This window comes from Phytophthora ramorum, assembly GCF_020800215.1.
Source record: "Phytophthora ramorum isolate Pr-102 chromosome Unknown Phyram_PR-102_s0007, whole genome shotgun sequence".
Classification (NCBI taxonomy): Eukaryota; Oomycota; class Peronosporomycetes; order Peronosporales; family Peronosporaceae; genus Phytophthora; species Phytophthora ramorum.
This window is the reverse complement of record NW_027150653.1, coordinates 2,821,543-2,837,455: the sequence shown is the minus strand read 5'-3', so window position 1 is coordinate 2,837,455 and position 15,913 is coordinate 2,821,543. Positions and strand designations below refer to the sequence as shown.

The 15,913-nt window shown below is 53.4% G+C and overlaps 6 protein-coding genes across 6 annotated transcripts; 4 read left to right on the top strand and 2 right to left on the bottom strand.

Annotated features, from left to right (window-relative positions):
* Positions 1 to 132: 132 nt before the first annotated feature.
* On the top strand, positions 133 to 1,296 carry KRP23_8899 (uncharacterized protein; the record flags this gene model as incomplete). The annotated part of the gene is made up of 1 exon (XM_067894399.1): positions 133 to 1,296. The coding sequence occupies one exon, from the start codon at positions 133 to 135 to the stop codon at positions 1,294 to 1,296; it is 1,164 nt and encodes a 387-aa protein (XP_067743837.1).
* An 89-nt stretch (positions 1,297 to 1,385) lies between these two features.
* KRP23_8898 (Calcium-activated potassium channel subunit alpha-1) lies at positions 1,386 to 5,384 on the bottom strand (the record flags this gene model as incomplete). Its single annotated transcript, XM_067894398.1, has 9 exons — positions 1,386 to 1,700; positions 1,769 to 2,359; positions 2,427 to 2,768; positions 2,839 to 2,871; positions 2,936 to 3,364; positions 3,447 to 3,813; positions 3,882 to 4,414; positions 4,491 to 5,069; positions 5,133 to 5,384. The coding sequence occupies 9 exons, from the start codon at positions 5,382 to 5,384 to the stop codon at positions 1,386 to 1,388; spliced, it is 3,441 nt and encodes a 1,146-aa protein (XP_067743836.1).
* An 815-nt stretch (positions 5,385 to 6,199) lies between these two features.
* KRP23_8897 (Histone acetyltransferase type B catalytic subunit) lies at positions 6,200 to 7,850 on the top strand (the record flags this gene model as incomplete). The annotated part of the gene is made up of 6 exons (XM_067894397.1): positions 6,200 to 6,320; positions 6,392 to 6,572; positions 6,653 to 6,930; positions 7,008 to 7,223; positions 7,285 to 7,385; positions 7,455 to 7,850. 6 exons carry the CDS (start codon positions 6,200 to 6,202, stop codon positions 7,848 to 7,850), a joined length of 1,293 nt encoding a protein of 430 aa, XP_067743835.1.
* A 175-nt stretch (positions 7,851 to 8,025) lies between these two features.
* KRP23_8896 (Serine/threonine-protein kinase svkA) lies at positions 8,026 to 9,827 on the top strand (the record flags this gene model as incomplete). Its single annotated transcript, XM_067894396.1, has 4 exons — positions 8,026 to 8,193; positions 8,252 to 8,331; positions 8,394 to 8,768; positions 8,849 to 9,827. 4 exons carry the CDS (start codon positions 8,026 to 8,028, stop codon positions 9,825 to 9,827), a joined length of 1,602 nt encoding a protein of 533 aa, XP_067743834.1.
* Positions 9,828 to 10,077: 250 nt separating this feature from the next.
* KRP23_8895 (Nuclear distribution protein nudE-like protein 1) lies at positions 10,078 to 13,722 on the bottom strand (the record flags this gene model as incomplete). The annotated part of the gene is made up of 4 exons (XM_067894395.1): positions 10,078 to 10,159; positions 10,216 to 10,721; positions 10,801 to 10,933; positions 11,888 to 13,722. 4 exons carry the CDS (start codon positions 13,720 to 13,722, stop codon positions 10,078 to 10,080), a joined length of 2,556 nt encoding a protein of 851 aa, XP_067743833.1.
* Positions 13,723 to 13,996: 274 nt separating this feature from the next.
* On the top strand, positions 13,997 to 15,911 carry KRP23_8894 (Counting factor 60; the record flags this gene model as incomplete). The annotated part of the gene is made up of 6 exons (XM_067894394.1): positions 13,997 to 14,287; positions 14,370 to 14,518; positions 14,588 to 14,651; positions 14,730 to 15,282; positions 15,363 to 15,539; positions 15,622 to 15,911. 6 exons carry the CDS (start codon positions 13,997 to 13,999, stop codon positions 15,909 to 15,911), a joined length of 1,524 nt encoding a protein of 507 aa, XP_067743832.1.
* Positions 15,912 to 15,913: the final 2 nt, after the last annotated feature.

Sequence of the window (15,913 nt, the reverse complement as noted above, 5' to 3'; positions counted from 1 at the left end):
TCTTGCGGAATGTCTTCTGGGCGCCTTCTTGGCTCAGAAGGGGGCGGATTCGGTCTGATTTTTGAAGATAACGTTGTGTGCGTCACATCAGGTAGAAGGCAGAAGCATCGCGCCTGCCAGTCAAAATTCAAGATGGACGCCACCACGCAATGGCGCGACCTGCACTTGCTGCACGTGCACCGCGACACGCTGCGCTGCGCGCTCACGAGATGCATCGCCTGCTGCTACAAGATCGTGCTGCATGGGCGCCCGGGCCTGCTGCCCAACGTGCGCCCCGAGATGTGTCTGCGCTTGGCCGAACCTGACGAGGACCAGTCTTCAGTCGCGCCTCCAGCGGCGGACCAGGACCGCATCGGTCTGTACGACAGTGCTCAAGTGAAGAGGATCCTGACGCTGGGCGATGGCAACTTTTCCTACTCGTTGGCGCTCGCGAAGGCGCTGGGCCCGGACTCGGGCGTAGAGCTCGTCACCACGTCGCACGAGAGCAACAAGACGGTGCAGGAGACGTATCCGGACGGCGAGAAGATCCTCAACGAGCTGAACGCAATGCCCCATGTGACGGTAATGCACGAGGTGGACGCTACGGACGCGGAGCAGATGAAGACGCTGGGCCAGTTCGACCGCGTCATGTGGAACTTCCCGTGCGTTCGAGCGCCGCGTGGAGAGGACGGACAGAACCAGGAGATGGAGGTGAACAAGCAGCTTCTGCACAATTTCTTCGCGCACGTGAATCAGATCTTGACGCCTACGGGAGAGGTGCACGTCACGCACAAGACCAAGGCGCCGTTCGGCCAGTGGGGCATTGAAAAAATCGCGGCCGACAACAAGCTTCGCCACCAACAATCGGTCGTTTTTGACCGCTGCCTTTACCCGGGCTACTCGAACAAGAAGGTGCTTTCGAAGGGCTCTTTCCCCATCTGGGACTCGCTGACTTTCGTCTTCGTGCCGGAAGACCGCGCTCAGGCCGGGACGCCAGCTGAAGATGAAGAAGAAAAACCTGATGCCAAGAGCAGCGACGTGGTGGAGCCCGTTACGATGGATCTTCTTAAGAAGCTTTATCTTCTGTTGACTCCGTCACTCGACGATATGCTGGGCTCTAAGAAGAAGAAGAAGAAAAATAAAAATGGGTGGAGCGGGCAGATCAAGGTCGACGACACCAAAGGAGACGACAAGACGAGCAACGAAAAGAAAAACAGTGACAAGAAAAGCACAGCCGACAACGGGATCAACCATAAGCGTAAGCAAGCCTATGCGTACTCGAAGGCAGGCAAGCAGCGGAAAAGAGGCCGCAGGTAAGTGCCCCTAGTGAGGATGTACACGTACTCCACACTCAACAATAGACTGCATCAAAACCCCATTCTTCTCCTACAGGAACGTGTTTTCATTTACACATAGAGTGCATGCTTGCCTCGTTTAGCTCCTTCGTCGCGCTTCAATGGATCAGGAATCCCCTTGTGCAGACGGTATCGCTTCTGGATCCTCATGGCCGCACGCTCAAGCGTGTGCACTCCGATCAACACAAACAATCGATCGCTGCTCAGTATCTCGAGGTCGGCCTTCGGGGTCGTAATCACGATTGGTAGGTCTACTTGGTTTGACGATCCCATTGCTTGAGTTGACATGCGGTAAATGCCGATACAAATGCCTGAGTACGAAGACGCCGCGAACGAGTGAAAGACGTCGGCATATGTGCAATCGCTCTGAGAAAGAAAGAGAAACAGTTAGACAATCTGAATACGAGAAGCGTTCAAATATCAACACGACTTACTCGTAGCGCACGTGGAAGTGAGAATGTGTGAATCACGCCCGTACAGCGAGGTCCGCCAACCAGTTGGCGAACAATTTTGTGGATGGACGGGTTGAAATAGGTCTGCACAACCATGTTTTCGCATAGCTCTGGGTGGAGGATCCGACCTGACATGTAGAGAGGGAGACCAAAAATCTCCTTTTCAGATTTCTGCTCCTGTGCATCGTGCTGCAGAACGTGATTCCACAGCTTGAGCACTCCCATGCCTGAAACATCTGCTCCAATGCCGCTACATGTACTTCCACTTTCCAAGGCTGACACCGCAGTCTGAAGCTGGTTAAGTTGAAACGACATGCCCATAAACTTCGAGTTTGCTTCGTCGGCGAGCTCAGTAACAGTGAAGATTTTCGCGAAATCCATCTTCAGCTCTACTAGCATCGTTGCGAAGATGGCCTCTGCATCAGCGATGCTGGACTCCAATTCGGCATCAGAAGCAGACTCAGCAATGGCAGTATTCTTTGCGCGCTTTCCGAGCACCACGACGGCAGCGGCTGCTTTAGCACCAGCCCGCTGGAGATCCGAATAAACGAGCGGGCTTCCACGCACGTAATACTGCAGACACAACAGATCCAAACATATTAGACACTCGGCAGTCAGTATATACCCAGGTCGTACGTACCACATTTTTGAAGGCAGCCAAAGTTCGCACCAGGATAGGTGACGGTTCTGCAGTGTCCAAAATCGTAATCGGAGGATGACTGGTGGCATGAGGGCTACGGAGTGGCAGGATGAGCCATTGCAGACTTTCTAACGATTCCTCGCCCAAAAAGCTGCAAATCACGATGTGATCAGGGTGTAAGAGAGTATCGAGCGGCGGAGTGCTCAGCGTTTTGGCGGCTTTCCGAGCCGCGGTTGGTTTTTGGAATTCACCCTGGAAATGAGCGGTTTCGTAGGGATTGCCGCTCGTAATGTTTCGGTTGGAATTTTTGAAGCTCAGAGCGATACTTTCGAGCGAGCGGTCCTGCGTAGCAAACGTCAGCCACGAACTTTAGACGTCATATGCAGACATGGATGCAATGATACTGCCGTACCAGCACAAGCGACCCAGTAGCCGAGGATGTCAACTACCACAAGTAAACAAAACATCAGCCGATAAATACCAGCAACCAACAGAGCAAGGAAACTTACTGGACTTCGGTGCTTCATAGAGTCATAATTCGGTGTCATGTATGCCGTGTATGCTGTCAAGCTTCTAAGCTCATCACAAGGAAGATCATCTTCGTGACTCGGGGATAGCATGGGCTGATACACGTCTCCAGCTTGGTTCATGATAGTAGAAGTACTCCCCGGACGCAGCATATCCTCTCGCCTGACCTCATCAGGGCAAACCTTGTAGTTAAAAACTTGATCAAGGTCATCAGCAATGCAATAACACTGAATCCATTCGGTCATCAGAAGGCTTTCGCCCGGATTTAACAGCACACGAGACTCGGTCTCCTCGTTGAATTTCAAGCCCTCATCGGAAAACATGACTTCCACACCGATTAGCAGTACAGTTCCCGAGGTCTCCTGGAAAATTGTCAAGGCTGCTTGTGAAAACGTTAGCCCAGCATATTTCTGGTCGAGTAGGAGGGACAATAAACTTCAAAAGTTAGCAGCCAATATCAACTCGTCAAATCCGCAACTTGCAACACTGTACCTTGGATAGATGGATCAAATACATCTCCTTTGCAGCGCCTGCATAATACTCCTTGATCCAGCTGTGCTCCGACAGTTCTTTATCAACCACCTCGGCTGTCAGAATGTCTGGTCCCATGGATTTATCCTTTCCGACCACGGCAAGAAGGGGTGCTGTACGCGTGTCAGTGTCTTCACTTGTGTCAACAGAAAGGCTAGATCCTAAGTTGGACAACATCGTCGAAATGCCGTTCGAGACTGTATTCTGAGCTAATGAGCCCATTTTGATGACATTTTCACAGATGATGTCGTCCGGGTGGACACCAGCAGCAAGCATGTGCCGAGCGCTCTCAGCACGCAATACCATCACCAAAAAGCGCACAGAAGACCTTTGCACGTGATAAACGTTAGTTACAGAACAAAAAACGTGTAGTACGGCACACGTAGACAGACATACCCAACGTAGCGCTTCGTAGCGAGTACACGCATGATGTTCATTGCATCTTCCGTCGCAGGGTCACCCGTCAACTTATCGGGAAATACAAAAATTGCTCTCGCATCACGGGCGAGGCAGCGTTCCAAATCATCAGCGCGGGTGGCATTTCCAGCAACGTAAGTCACGCGGGATGTGAAAATTGGGTCCGCTTTGAGTTTCGCGATTAGTGGCTTCGTGAACGTGGACTTGACCTCACCGAGAACAACAGCTTCGAGCTGCTGAGTATCACTATCACTCAAGTGGTCAGCATGAAAGAGTTCTCGCAAAATGGCGGAGAGCTGCGCAAATGACGGGTTGCCGATGACGAGCACGTGCTTGGAATCAGGCTTGGGTGTGTACGGCGGGTTACCAATTTGACGCAACTTGTACAAGCTAATTAGATTGTCAATCTCCATCGAAAACAAAATGATGCCCATGACGATGAACATGATAGCTAAAAGCCGGCTAGGTACTGTTTGGGGTGCATTGTCACCATAGCCAACCGTGCCGAGCGTCTATGTCAACAGAAAATAAGTAATTGTCAGCAAATATGATACAGTCGTCTGTTACACCGTTCTACAAGTGACGTACCACGACAGTAAAGTAAAAGGCAAACATGACGGACCAAGTTGCATCCGAGCACTCTGAAGACTCGTGTCTCGTGACCGATCCATCATTGCAGCTGTACAAATGGGCGAATCCGTTGTCAGTGAAGAACGGCAGCTCTCCGAGAGTTTCCACAAAGAACATGATGGACGCGCCGACCATAATCATGAGCAATATCTTAATGCCAAGTCGAACCATCATCCATCCTTTCGTCGAGCTGGGCACGTGCTTCTCCATTTCCAAGTAGCTCCTCAAGATAAACACGGGCCGCATCACGGAGAAGTCCAAGTACGTGCGCGTTCGAACGCCTCCAATCATTTTAACGGATCCAAAGCCCACACCAAAGTTCGACGCAAGACACAGCAGTTCCAGCAGCGTAAGGGGCGAGAAACAGAAGAGAAGTTTGTACCGCGACGCGAGGAAGCGCACGACGTCGTCCACAATGGCGACAACATACAGACCCAGCACCGTGTAGTAGGACCCTTCCGTGACGTCGTATGAGTTGAGTCTGGACATGGTGAGGCCCAGGATGCCGAAGGACACGAGCAATTGCACCGGTCGGTTCTGCACAAGTTGCGAAGGGGTCAGCTAATACAGCATCACTGCAATTTTTATATAATTTCTTACGATGATGGCGGCGGTGCGGGACGTGCGCGCCCAGCGGCGGCAGTTGAGCGAGAAGCCGAGCTCGCCCTTGCGCAGCGACTTGCGCTGGCGGCGAGAGGCGACCGTCCACAGCAGCGAGATGAGCAGAAGGCCAGCCAGCAGGTAGGTGGCGTGGACCACCTGCTCCTGCGTGTGCGCCCAGTCGGCCACGCAGCGCGGCGTGCTGGTGGTGCGGTTGCTCTCCTCGTTCTGGTTCACGCAGATCATCCCCATGGCGGCGCAGGGCGGAATGTGGAGTGACGAATACTGAATGCGGACAGTCGAGTGCGGGTTGCGGTAAACGGCAAAAGCAGACGGGCCAGGATTGGGTGACCACACCACGAAAAATATCGCCACCGCGCGACAAGTTGCTTGGCTCCAGGCTGGAGCCTCCAGCATCTCGAAGATCGAAGACAGCCAAGCGGTTTACATGTTGACTGCGTGGCTGTACCATTCGTCTTGCAGCAAGGTGAGCAAGAAACCAGCCTTATTTTGCTGTCATTATTACTGCGACAAGCAGCACTTGGTAACTACACTTAGTTTGGTAGAACCGAGCGCAGTGGCGACGACGAGCGCCATTATTGCTACTACTACTCGTAGCACTGCTACCTACGCATGCAATCAATATGGAGTTGATAGAGATGTAGCGTTGAGACAGGTCAAGAGCAAACACAAAAAAGTTCGCGCTTGGTTTAGAGTCGCCATGATCGAGTCATCTTCTATACCGTCGTACGACTTCTGCTGGCCCAAGGCTAAGTTGGCCGGCATACTTTTAATCCGACGGAGACACACACAAAGGGAGAACCAACATGCACTGTATACTGCATCAACCACGGGTCGCTTCGCTCTCGCCCTAACCGGTTGACAATTCTTGCTCAAATTCCGTTGTGGCGGTTGAGCAGCTCCGAGAAATCTGGCTACCAGTGGGTGGTTCACACGACGCGTCCGATTTTAGCTCGCAATAGTGTGGTACACATTGCCTAAATGATGTATACCACACTGTTATGTCCGAATTTAATGTTTCGAACATAAGTCTCAGTCAAACGAAAATGGCGGCAACCGAGGCCACGACCAAGCGGCCGGCGGAGGAGGCTGCGGAGCTTGTCGTGGTCAAACGCGTTCGGTTCGCGTGCTCCGTATCGTCAACTGACACCACATCGCTAGCTATCGGTATGAACAAATTGCAATTGCAACCTTCGCTCTGTTCGTTCTGTAGCTCAAACCGCTCGGTGTGTTCGCAGCAATCGACGCCGAGCAAGTTGAAGCGCAGACGCTCGAGTGGTTCGCTCCCAAGTTCACGTACCATGCGTTCGGGACCGATGAGGTTGTGGATGGCTATGAAGGACTCAAAATGTCGGTGACTTTCAGCGGCTTCGACTTTCGCGCACTACTGGACGTCAAGTTCAAGGAGAAGGAGGAGATGTGAGTCTATAGACCTGGTGGTAATTGGCTGTGCGAGTTGCTAAAGCTGTTTTACTTAACAATCTTCGTCGTGTATGAAGTGCGGACGACGTCGTCGGAAAGCTGACGCCGTCATTGCCCAAGGGTTTCCTCCAGAGCAGAGACGAGTTTGTTGCAGGTCTACGAAAGACAGCGGCGGATTTTACCGGCCCACCTGGGAAATGTATTGAGTCGTACACTACCAAGTCTCTAGAGAAAGAAGGTGAAGATGGTGCAGTAGAGCGACATTTTGAGACCTATGAGTGCACGTTGGAGGACAACGAACCGGCCCAACACCTCCTTGCCAACTTACAGACGCTGTCGCTGTGGTTCATCGAAGGTAGGCTTTCAAAGGGCTATCAACACAATTGCTATTCGACTACTGACATACTCCATCTGTCGTGCGGTCGGCTGCAGGAGCTGATACTGTCGACGTCTCAGATCCGCGATGGGTAGTTTACCTGGTATACGAGCGAACCGAGGCGGGCAGAGGAGCTTTCCGTCCGGTGGGGTTCATTACGGTCTTTAAATTCTTCAATCCTCTCGGACGCAAGGCTCCATACTGCAAACCCGAGCAGAACGAGACGCACCGCATTTGCCAGGCTCTCATATTCCCCACCTACCAGCGGCAAGGTCTGTGCATCGGCATCTTGTACCTGATCGTCTTGTTGTCTAACCGGGATGTGGCACGCAGGTCATGCCGAGCGTCTGGTGCATTGCATCCATGCGCAAGCAGTGGCGAACGAGCATGTGTACGAACTCACCGTAGAGGACCCCGTGCCGGCGTTCTCCAGCGTACGTAATCTCTGCGATGTGTCCCGATGTGCCTCCGTTCATCTCACCACGAGTCCTGCCCGCCTGCAGCTACGAGACCTCGTCGACTTAAAGAACTGCGTCTCGCACGAGTTTTTCTCACTGCCACCCGATGTCAGTGAAGACGTCGGCGGCACTGGGCGTGGCACGGCGGCCCTCACGACCGCCGACATCCATGCCGTGCAGGAGAAGCTCAAGCTCACGCACAAGCAGGTGCAGACCTGCTACGAGGCCGGCAAGCTCGCATTCGTGGACCCGAGCGACGAGGCGCAGCGTAAGAAATTTCGGCTTGAAGTGAAGAAGCGGCTGTTCCTCCTGCATAGGGAGGAATTGGACGGCATGGGCAGCGCCGACCGCCGCAAAGCCTTCCTCGAGGCCGAGTACCAGCGTCTGGAGGCACATTACCTGCAGATGCTCGCAAAAATTGGCCGAAAGCCGAAAATTTAGGCAAATGCAAAATATCAGCCAATGGATGAACAATATCAGATATCCGGCCAATACCAGACCGATAAAAAATCTCACCTGTTTTTCGGTGTGTCAGGGGGGGGGGGACTGCGCATCACCCTCAGCCATTTGAGAACGCGCTGACAGTGCCGGAGTTGGGTCAAAATCTGTGCACACGATGAGCGGCAGTTTGGACCCGACCGTGCAGTTCGAGCTACTTGAGCGAATAGGCGGAGGCGCCTTCGGAGAGGTCTACAAGGGGCTCAACACCCAGACGGACGAGGTGGTGGCCATCAAGATCATCGACCTCGAGTCGGCCGCGGACGAGATCGAAGACGTGCAGCAGGTGCAGCCTCTGTACCCAATACTGCTACTGGTAACGGTGTGCTAATGACTGGCTCTAGGAGATCCACGTGCTGTCGCAGTGCTCGTGCGACCAGCTCACGACGTATTCGGGATCGTTCATCGCAGGGACGAAGCTATGGTTAGTGGATTATTGCAGGAGCGCTGTTCTGTGACGTGGACTTACATTGTGCTATGGTGCAGGATCATCATGGAGTTTCTGTCGGGCGGCTCGGTGCTAGACATCATGCGCAACTGCCCCTTGGACGAGGCCTTCATTGCGATTATTCTGCGCGAGCTGCTGAAGGGTCTGGAATACCTGCACTCGGAGAAGAAAATCCACCGCGATGTCAAGGCGGCGAATGTGCTCCTGAGCGGTGATGGTCACGTGAAACTCGCAGATTTTGGCGTGACGGGCCAGATTACAGAGACGATGACGAAGCGCAACACTGCAGTGGGGACTCCATTTTGGATGGCGCCCGAAGTTATTCAGGAGTCGGAGTATGACTTCAAGGCAGATATTTGGTCGCTTGGGATCACCGCAATCGAGATGGCGAAGGGTGCACCTCCACTAGCTGAGTACGTGATTCTTTGTGTCCCAAAATTATGCCAATGCTGTTATAACCGAATCTTACTTGTCTGCTTGCATCAAACAACAGCATCCATCCCATGAAAGTGCTTTTCATGATCCCGACGATGGACCCACCTGTTCTGGAAGGCAGTTTTTCACCCAAATTCGTCGATTTCGTGTCTTGTTGCTTGCAAAAAGCTCCTCAGGACCGACCGACTGCATCCGAGTTACTACAACACCCGTTTATCCGATCTGCCAAGCATATATCCCATCTTACAGAGCTCTTGGATCGGAGTCAATTAGAGGATCAACAGCACGATGGTTATGAGAGTGCGAGGAATGAAAACGGCTTCAACGACGGCATTGAGAACGGGTTCGTCGACCACGTGGAGAACAGCAATCGCCCACCGTTAAGTGGTGGTCGCGATGACACGTTACCGACGTATGGTCAAAGGGATAGCGGCAAGTGCCATGCTCGAGATGCGTCGGTAGGCAGCGGCTGGGATTTCAATACTATTCGTCTGTCGTCTACAAGTCTTCAGAAGGAGTTGAAGGCTCAAGCAGAAGCAGCAGCTGCTGCGGCGGAATCTGCAAGCAGCACCCTCAGCAGTGGAGGTGTTCATATTTCAGGCATTGCATTTACTGGAGAAGATGAACCTGCTATTATCGCCACCACGAACCCAAGTACAACATCAGCAGTTGAGTTGGCATCAGCTTTGGCGCCCCCACTCCATGAGATTGAAAACGAAGACGATGAGGAAGAAGACGAGGCCTTCAGCAGCATTGTGAAGCCAGCGATCAGCGAGGTGCTAGAGCGTGTATTGAGTCCGCCAAATACCGGGTTCATGTCGCCGGCACATCGAGAGGTAGCGGATGTTGCCACGGAGGTGCAGGAGGATCTGCTCTTTGAGCTGCTGCACGTGTTTGACAACGTTAGTCAACACAAAGGCCTACTCCGGCAAGTGCTGCGGAGCTTGGCTGACTACACAGACGCGGCAATGCCAGCCCAACCAGTTGCCAACGGCAATGGGGGCGTGGAGAAAGCGTCTCATTCGATGTCGTCATAGTCATTAGCTCTGCGTTTCTGTCACGGCTAAGCCATCTTACTACAACTAAACATCACTGCAACCTCAACTCAACTTCTGTTCGATTTGATATACCTGCGATGTTGGTTACGACTCACTGGATGTACTACGGTGGTGATCTACGATCGATCAACCTTGGCTTCTGACTGTGCTCTCTCTATCGCGACCGAAAGAGCTCCCCTGGCTCCTCCAAACTTATTTCGCTTTCACCAGTTATTTCCACGTACCCGGCTTAGACTTGCTGGCTGTCCGAGCCGATGACGATCTTGTTGACGCCAATGAACTCGCTCGTTTGCTGCTGACCGGACTTTGGTCTGTGGTGGTGCCGTTGTTTGTAGTACCGCCAGATTGCAAACGTGACCCTGCCGACCTGCGAGCAACTGTGCGCGTTTTGGCAATTCGACTAGCACCCAGACTTGACCCTCCTGACGCAGTCGCGCCATCGTTTTCCTGCTGATTATCGCCAGCCGAGCCTGCAGGTCGTGAGCTCTTCGTCTTCTTCATAGGCGGCGACGATAATGGCAGCCGCGGAATGAGGGAGGAGGTGCTACGCCGCCTTGCTTCTGTCAGCAACTGACGCAGCTTCTTGATTTCCTCTTCGCGCTCGTGAAGCAGTTTCTGTTGAGCCTCTTGCTGCGAAGAAGAAACACGAGTCTTGGCACTTTGTTGTCGAAGCAAGCGCTGAGCAGCTTCGCGCTGTTCAGCCTCTTTTTGCTTGGTTTCTCGTTCGACCTTCAGCTGGCTGCTCATATCATCCACGAGGCGTTTTAGGGATTCGTTCTGGGTCTTCAAGCTCTCATTTTGGGTCTCCCACGATTTAAGCCGGTTCTGCAGCGTCGCCGATTGTTTTTCCGACTGATTCTTCTGGTCGCGTTTCTGAAGGGGAGGAGGCATCGGAACCATTTCGTGAGAACATGTGCCTCCTCGAATGGAAAGCAGATCGACAGCGACTTACCAGAGCAACCACAGACTGTTGTGACTGTGTATACTTCCTCTTGGAAATTTGCATCTGCTGCTTCAGCGACTGAAGTTCCGCAAATGCCTTTTTGGCGGACAGTATATCTTTCTTGTTCTTCACGATCTGGTTTCTGCCCACCACAATATTCCGCACACGCTCAGCTAGCTGGAGGGATCGGAATGTCTCGCTTGCGTTCTCGATTGTCGGGCCAACATTCACAATCATCACTGTCTTACACGACGAGTTCAGTACATCCTGCAGTAAATATGTGAGTTTCGAGTTACGGTATGGGACGTGAGCCATCTTCTTGTCCAGTGCCTCCATCACATCGGCAAGAGCTGAAAGGGACTTGTTGATGTGGGCAGCCTCCTTAAGCATGTCGCCGCTCACATTGCTCTTTTTAACTCTCTCCGAGCCAGCCAGATCCACAAGATAAAGCTTGCCACATCCCTCTTCTTCAGCCTCGAAGTCTGCTGGGTCTCGCTCAGAATCATCGTTTTCTGGTCGGCGTTTGGAGATTTGCACGATCACAACACTGTGCGATCGACTGCTGTGTTGGTTCGAGTTGGTTTTACCTGTAACACGGTTGGTTTGCGCGTTTCGTAAGACGTCAATTGTTTGCTGAGGAGAAGATACAGTCTTCATGGTCAGGTCTGGCACGCAAATGTCACCAGTCGACGAATCGTGTCGAATTTCTAGCGTCTTCGGGTTGGCCGAGTTAATCAAATCGCGCAGTGAGTCGTTGTAAATTTCCAACACGCCCACCTGAACGTGGTAGACAGATGATTCAATCGCACTATGCAAGCCGTTCATCTCATCGTCCAGGTCCTTGTTGTGTTCAGGCTCAGGAGTGTAGATTGCACCGCGCAACTGAACCGACTGGAATACGTGGCTAATGATCCGATAATTCAGACCAGGGTCGCTGGGAGTACCTTCCATTGTGTACGTTTTACCCGAGCCAGTTTGACCGTAAGCGAAGATGCACGCCTTGAAGCCATCCACAACAGACTGCGCGATTGGCTCTACTTCTCGGAAAACATCATTCTGCGTCTCTTCCGGTCCCAAAATGCGATCAAACGTAAACACTTTCCATGAGCTGTTGTTTGCCAGAGCGTCCATATTGCCATTGCTCCCATTCGAGTTGCTAGAGAACAAGCGGTCAGGGCGAATATCCATAGCAGCCAAGTCTGACTGGTTTACCACGTTAACGGCCAACTTTGATCCCCATGATTTTTCCAACTCCTCGTTGATAATCGGTCGCACACGACAGAACACTTGAATGTTGCCACAAACAGTCTGCAGTCGGGACAGCAGCGATGCGTTGCGCGTTCGTTCTGCTAGATACTTACGCGCAAGCTGCTCCGGGGTAAAATTTACTTGCAGCACGTCAGCTGACACTCGCTTCGCAGGAACGACGCTGGACGAAATTCCTTCCTGGTTCCTCAGCCGATCATTCTCCGCCGAAAGAGAGTTCAAGCTTGTCCGCATCGTCTGAATCTCCATCATCAGCCGCTTAGATTCAGCCGCATCCTTCTCGGAGATAGAAGACACGGTGGAAGCTGTTGAAAGCGCTGAGGCACGCTCGAGCTCCGATGTTCTCTTTGTTGCTTCGTCCAGTTGCTTCTGAAGGTCCAAGTTTATCGTGTTTAAATCTTCCACTTCCTTACGATTCTGCGAAATCTCGCCCTTGTCAAACTGTAGCTTGCTCTCCAGCTGGCTTCGCTCCTTCTTGCTCTCCTCCAACTTCCGGGTCAATGTGTCGATTTGCTCTTTCAATTCATCAGCATTGTCGCTCTCCTGTTCGAGCCGAGACTTCAATTGGCGCTCACTCTCAGCTAAATCATCACATTGCGCCTTCACAGATTCCAGCTCTTCCTTGAGATTGTTCGACTGCTTTTCCTTATCTTCGAGCTCGCTGCGCATGTTTTCACGTTCATTCGTGAACTCAATGCCTCCATCGTTGACTGTCGCCATCTCAGACTGAAGCTTCAGCAGAGACTCGCGCAGTTCTTCAATCTGTTCGTCGCGCGTGCGGATCTCTTGAGACTTTCCAATCAATTCGTCAGTCATGTCGGTCATCTCGGCCTCCATGGCTTCCATGTGTGCAAGAGCTTCACGGAGTTGCTGCACGTCCGCCTCAGCTGCTGCGCGGGCTTCTGTCTCATCCTGTACGCTCGAAGAAAGCGCTTCGATCTCCTCCCGCAGCGACTCAATCAACACCTCCCGGCTGATCTCGTCACGCTCGTGCGCGGTTGAGTGACGCAGCGAGTTCTCGTTGTAGCTCGAGTCGTAACCGTCGTCGTCCTCTTCCGACTGGCTCCGCGTCGTGGGCATGCTATCGTCCCCCGAGAACGTCTCGGAGGCCGCAGTGGCGTCCTCGAACTTCTGCTGCAGCGCAAATAGCTCCGACTTGAGGTCCATGATCTCCGTGCGGAAGCGCTCCGTGGCCAGTTCGTGCTCGCGCTGCAGCTCCTCCTGGTCGCTCAAGAGGAAGACCTTCTCCTCCATCTCTCGCTCCATCTTGTGTCTCAGGTCGGATTCGGTGGCCTGCAGGACGCGCACCTGCGTCTCCAGCTCATCCTGCTGCTGCTCGAGCTTGCGTTGGGCCTGTACCGCGGCTTGCAGCTCGGCGCGTGTGGCTTGCAGCTCGTCCTCGAACTTGCGCGTCTGGTCAAGCGCCTCCTCCAGCTTGCCGCGCGCGAGATGCAGATCGCGCTCCAGGTACTGGTTCTTGCTGAGCAGGTGCGAGTTGCGCTTTTCCACGCGGGAAAGCTCCTGCTCCAGCTCCTGCTCCAGCTCGTGGCTCGACTGCGTGTACTCGTCGAACTCGTCCTGCATCTGCTTGAGCTCCTGCTGCTTCGTCTTCAACGCCGCGCGCACCTGCACGACGTTATCCTCGTCTTCGGAGCCGCTCTCCATGGCGGCGGCGATCGCTTCCTCGCGCGGAGTCTCTCGCCCCGGCAGAGACCGATGAGAGCGTAGGTAAAGGACTGGGAGAAGCTTCTCCCCTTTGCTAATGCTTTGCAGGGGTGGAATCAGGCCTGAAATATTGGCCTTATGTGTGCCACACTAACGCTTAGCTGATTCCGGATCGAGATTCGAAGCGACGCCCAACGGTTACGACGGGGGCTAATACTTCTTCCTCACAACGAGAGTGGCGCCGCGACCGAAAGTTGAGTGTACGAGACCGACAATGCTCTCTGCCTTGCTAATCGCGGCTGTAGTGGGTGCCCCCGCGGCGGTATGGGCCGGTCCGTACGACGGCTGGGCGCCGCACCGCTATTGCAACGCAATGGACGGCATCGAGGCCACGCGCATCCCGCCGCTCACCCCGGAGCAGGCAGAGGTCGTGGAGTCGCTGGAGCAGGTGCAGATCATCGCCCGCCATGGCGCCCGCGCGCCCTACGCGAGGCTTTTCTGCTGGGACTCGCCCAAACACAACCCCATGAACACCGAGTGGGACTGCACCACCACCTCCGTCTCGGTAGGCCGCAGCTCTTTCGACTGAGCACCTACGCGCTCTTTTGGCTCTGTAATGCTAATGTGTCTGCATTTGCTTTTAACAGTCTCAGGACATTAACCAAGACGAGAAGTCCAAGGGATTCGGACGCTTGTACCGCAAGTCTTACATGGGCGGACACAATATCCTCAAGGGAGACTGCGTCGTCGGCGGACTGCTCCCGCTGGGACGACAGCAGCACAAGATCAACGGACAGTGCGTCGATGTCTATTTTGTCTTGCACTGAATCAATTTGCCGACGACTATCTTGTCTTTCCATGACAGATTTCTGCGTGACGCATACGTAGGCGACGGCCCACTCAAGCTCTTCCCCACTGCCAACCTGTCGGTACGTTACTCCTTATCCGAAAGTACGATGCTTTTGTGTAGATGAGTACTGATATATTCCGTTTTTGTCGATCACTAGCACCTCGAGCTCAATGAAATCTACCTCCGCAGCGATGACCAAGAGAGGACGCTGGGATCGGGCCAAGCGCTGATCGATGGGCTGTTCCCGGTTGACGGCACCCTGTCCCTTGAGCTTCACCGCATGCTGTCGTGGGATGTGGCAGATATCTCGGTGGACTACATTAACGCCAACGAGAACATTTGCCCATTCATGGGGCACATCGGACAGCTATCGAACGAGTCACCGGAGTTCTGGGCCCACCTCCGTGACCCTGCAGCCGTCGAGATTGAGCACCATTTTAATGATGTTGTCGGTAACTTCTCTTGGGGTTCGGCGTTGGAGTGTCTGAGTACGGCGCGCTGCAATGACCTCGAGCTCCCGGATGGAATCGATGAGGAGACTTTCACCAAGACCTACCACGAAGTGGAAGTTCGCCAAGGAATTTTCCTGACATACAATGACTCGTGGTACGCGAAGGTTGCAATGCAGCCACTCGCTCACGATATGCTCACTCGACTTGACGGCGTTCTGGATGATTCCCGGGATGCTTACAAGCTTTCCGTCACTATGGGTATGCATGTCTTTCATTGATGTTGGTTGATGAGCACAACTAATCTGCATTTTCTCCTCGTTATTCGCGTTCGACTGCAGCTCACGACTCAACGATCATGCCGTTCCTGGCTGCCTCGGTGAAGGAAAATTGGGACCGCACGTGGACTCCGTATGCAGGCATGCTTGTTGTTGAAGTCTACAAGACGAAGAGTGGCTCCCATGCGGTTCGGGTGATCTTCCACGGAGAGCCTCAACTGCTCCCTGATTGCCGTGACAGTACGTGACGTCAATTATGTTGCTGCCGCAGAGCCTGCTACGTTATGTGCTGACGTTTCCGTGTTAATTTTCTGTGCTGCAGCTCTGTGCGACATCGAAGAGTTCTCCAAAGCCTTTGCATTCGCGCGCAACCCTCGCACGGAGCACGACTGCAAGCTACCCAAGAAGAAGAAAAGCAAAAAGCACTCGTCAAGTCTGCTGACCGCGGTAGCTGACGACCAGGCAGGGTTCCGCGCTTCCGACTACATTGCGAGTTACTTGCTGCTAGGACTGGTTGGCGTTGCTGGGCTGCTTGCTGTCCGTGCTAAAATTCGGCGCAGCCGACAGCGTGAAGCGCACGCGGGCGATGAAACCATCTCGCTCCTCTCGTAAAG